The sequence below is a fragment of the Argentina silus genome, assembly GCF_951799395.1.
Source record: "Argentina silus genome assembly, chromosome: 18".
NCBI lineage: Eukaryota > Metazoa > Chordata > Actinopteri > Argentiniformes > Argentinidae > Argentina > Argentina silus.
In genome coordinates, this window is record NC_139672.1 from 11,213,271 (window position 1) to 11,215,137 (window position 1,867).

The window sequence follows — 1,867 nt, forward strand, 5'->3', positions numbered from 1 at the left end:
CCATAAGATGCATGGTGAAGGGATATGTCAAGGCTGTGATATGACAAAGGTTCCCTGTGCAAAGGGAGAATTTCCTTGTAAGTGTGAATTTTTTATTTTTTTTGAGTGAGCCCATTACTGTTCATGATAGGGTATTGTCTAGTAACACTAGTAATGCAGGGGCGTGTACTATAAGGAAGACCTTGAGGGTTTAAGGATATTGATTTTGTATCACTGTTGCTTCATCGATAATGTTTCAGCATCTAATTTGGATTGATTGAAAGGGTTAAAATGGGAAAAACTCTCGAACGGTGGACCTTTGACAGAATTATATTATATAACAATAAGTGGATTTAGATCTTTCCCCAAAGACACCCTCTCTCCCATTTTTGTAAGTCAGCACATGGTTTATCAAGTGTTTGTAGTTCATTATTTTACATCAGAGTATCATTGGAAGTCCTACAACCTACAGTATATACACCTATATTCAGGATATGTCAGCGTTTCACAGAATATACAGTACATCGTAAAGATACAGGGCGGCCATTCTTTTTTCGAACAATAGTCTAGGCAGCCCTACATGTTGTTGTCCCTACTACCAATCATCTTCTGTATATCTCCATGGTGGCCCTCACAGTAGGGGGTGTTGTCCTCTCATCTCCTCTCCACTGCCCCCCCCCCCCTCCTCCCTCCCTCCTGCAGGTGTCTGCTCACTGTTTGGCAACAGCACTCTGCTCTATGTTTCCTATAAGAAGAAACACCTGCTGAAGCCCGCTGAGTTCTTCATCATCAACCTGGCTGTCAGTGACATGTGCCTCACCCTGTCCCTCTACCCCATGGCCATCTCCTCCAGCTTCTATCACAGGTACACGAGGGGGTTTTGTTGTGCATTCCAATTCCAATTCTGAGGACGTGCTTTACAAGGACTTAAATACGAGACGTACGCTTTCTAACGAGGCACAACAGCCATTGAGGAAGGGGAAAAAAAGGCTTCGCTCGTGATTGTTCTCGCCTCCTAAGAGATCAGGGTGGGAAAAAAAAAACGAAACAGAGGTGTCGGTGAATGCTTTGATGTGAACTGTGAACTGTGCGACTTGCGCTGTGAGGCAGATTAGTGAAGGGGGCTTGGTTCGTATTACTGTAAAGCTCCGCTCTCTCTGAGATTGTCATGCTTCAAAGATAATGCGACGTGGTATCGCTTGTGTCAACACACGGGCGCACGCATGGAATGCGTTAACGGTGAATCGCTTTCTCTCTTTTTCTTTGTATCTCTCTTTCCCTACCCCGCCCCCCCATCTATCCCCCCTCCATCTATCTCTCTCCCCCCCCCCCCCCCCTTACCCTCTCCCTCACCCAGGTGGCTGTTTGGGAAAACTGTGTGTTTGATCTACGCTTTTTGTGGCATGCTGTTTGGCATCTGCAGTCTGACCACTCTCACCCTGCTGAGCATGGTGTGCTTCGTGAAGGTGTGTTACCCTCAATACGGTAAGTCTTCTTCAAAGAGCCCCCCCCCTTCAAAGAGCCCCCCCCCCCCACCCCCATCTTAGCCATTTAAATGACCCATCATTATACAAATTCTAGAACCAAGTAGTGGATTGAAGTCGATTTCAAAAGACCCAACACACGTCACACAACCTCCTTTGATGACAGGACAAGTGCGCCAGCGCCGCTCTTCATCTCAATTAGGGTCACTTGTGATGGTTGCAAATGCTGTGCAATGGAGCTTTATGTTCAGTGTCAACCTCTGAAAGTGTCATTTTATTCATGGCAATACCACAGAATTAGCACAAACAATGCTGATTGGATGTTGGCAGACTCACCACCAACTTATAGAAACGACACAAATCTGACACTCCTATTTTGATTTCTGTCAAAGTGACATATCTTA

General features: G+C 45.7%; 1 protein-coding gene across 1 annotated transcript in view; it reads left to right on the forward strand.

Moving 5' to 3' along the window:
• The window catches only part of LOC310819285 (opsin-5-like), a gene marked incomplete at both ends in the record, with an annotated part of 5,059 nt that overhangs the window by 1,249 nt on the left and 1,943 nt on the right, over positions 1-1,867 (forward strand). Inside the window, 3 exons of the mRNA XM_083690527.1 lie at positions 682-844; positions 1,337-1,464; positions 1,630-1,634. Coding sequence (XP_083546653.1) covers positions 682-844; positions 1,337-1,464; positions 1,630-1,634 — 296 coding nt within the window. The remainder of the gene's footprint in view (positions 1-681; positions 845-1,336; positions 1,465-1,629; positions 1,635-1,867) is intronic.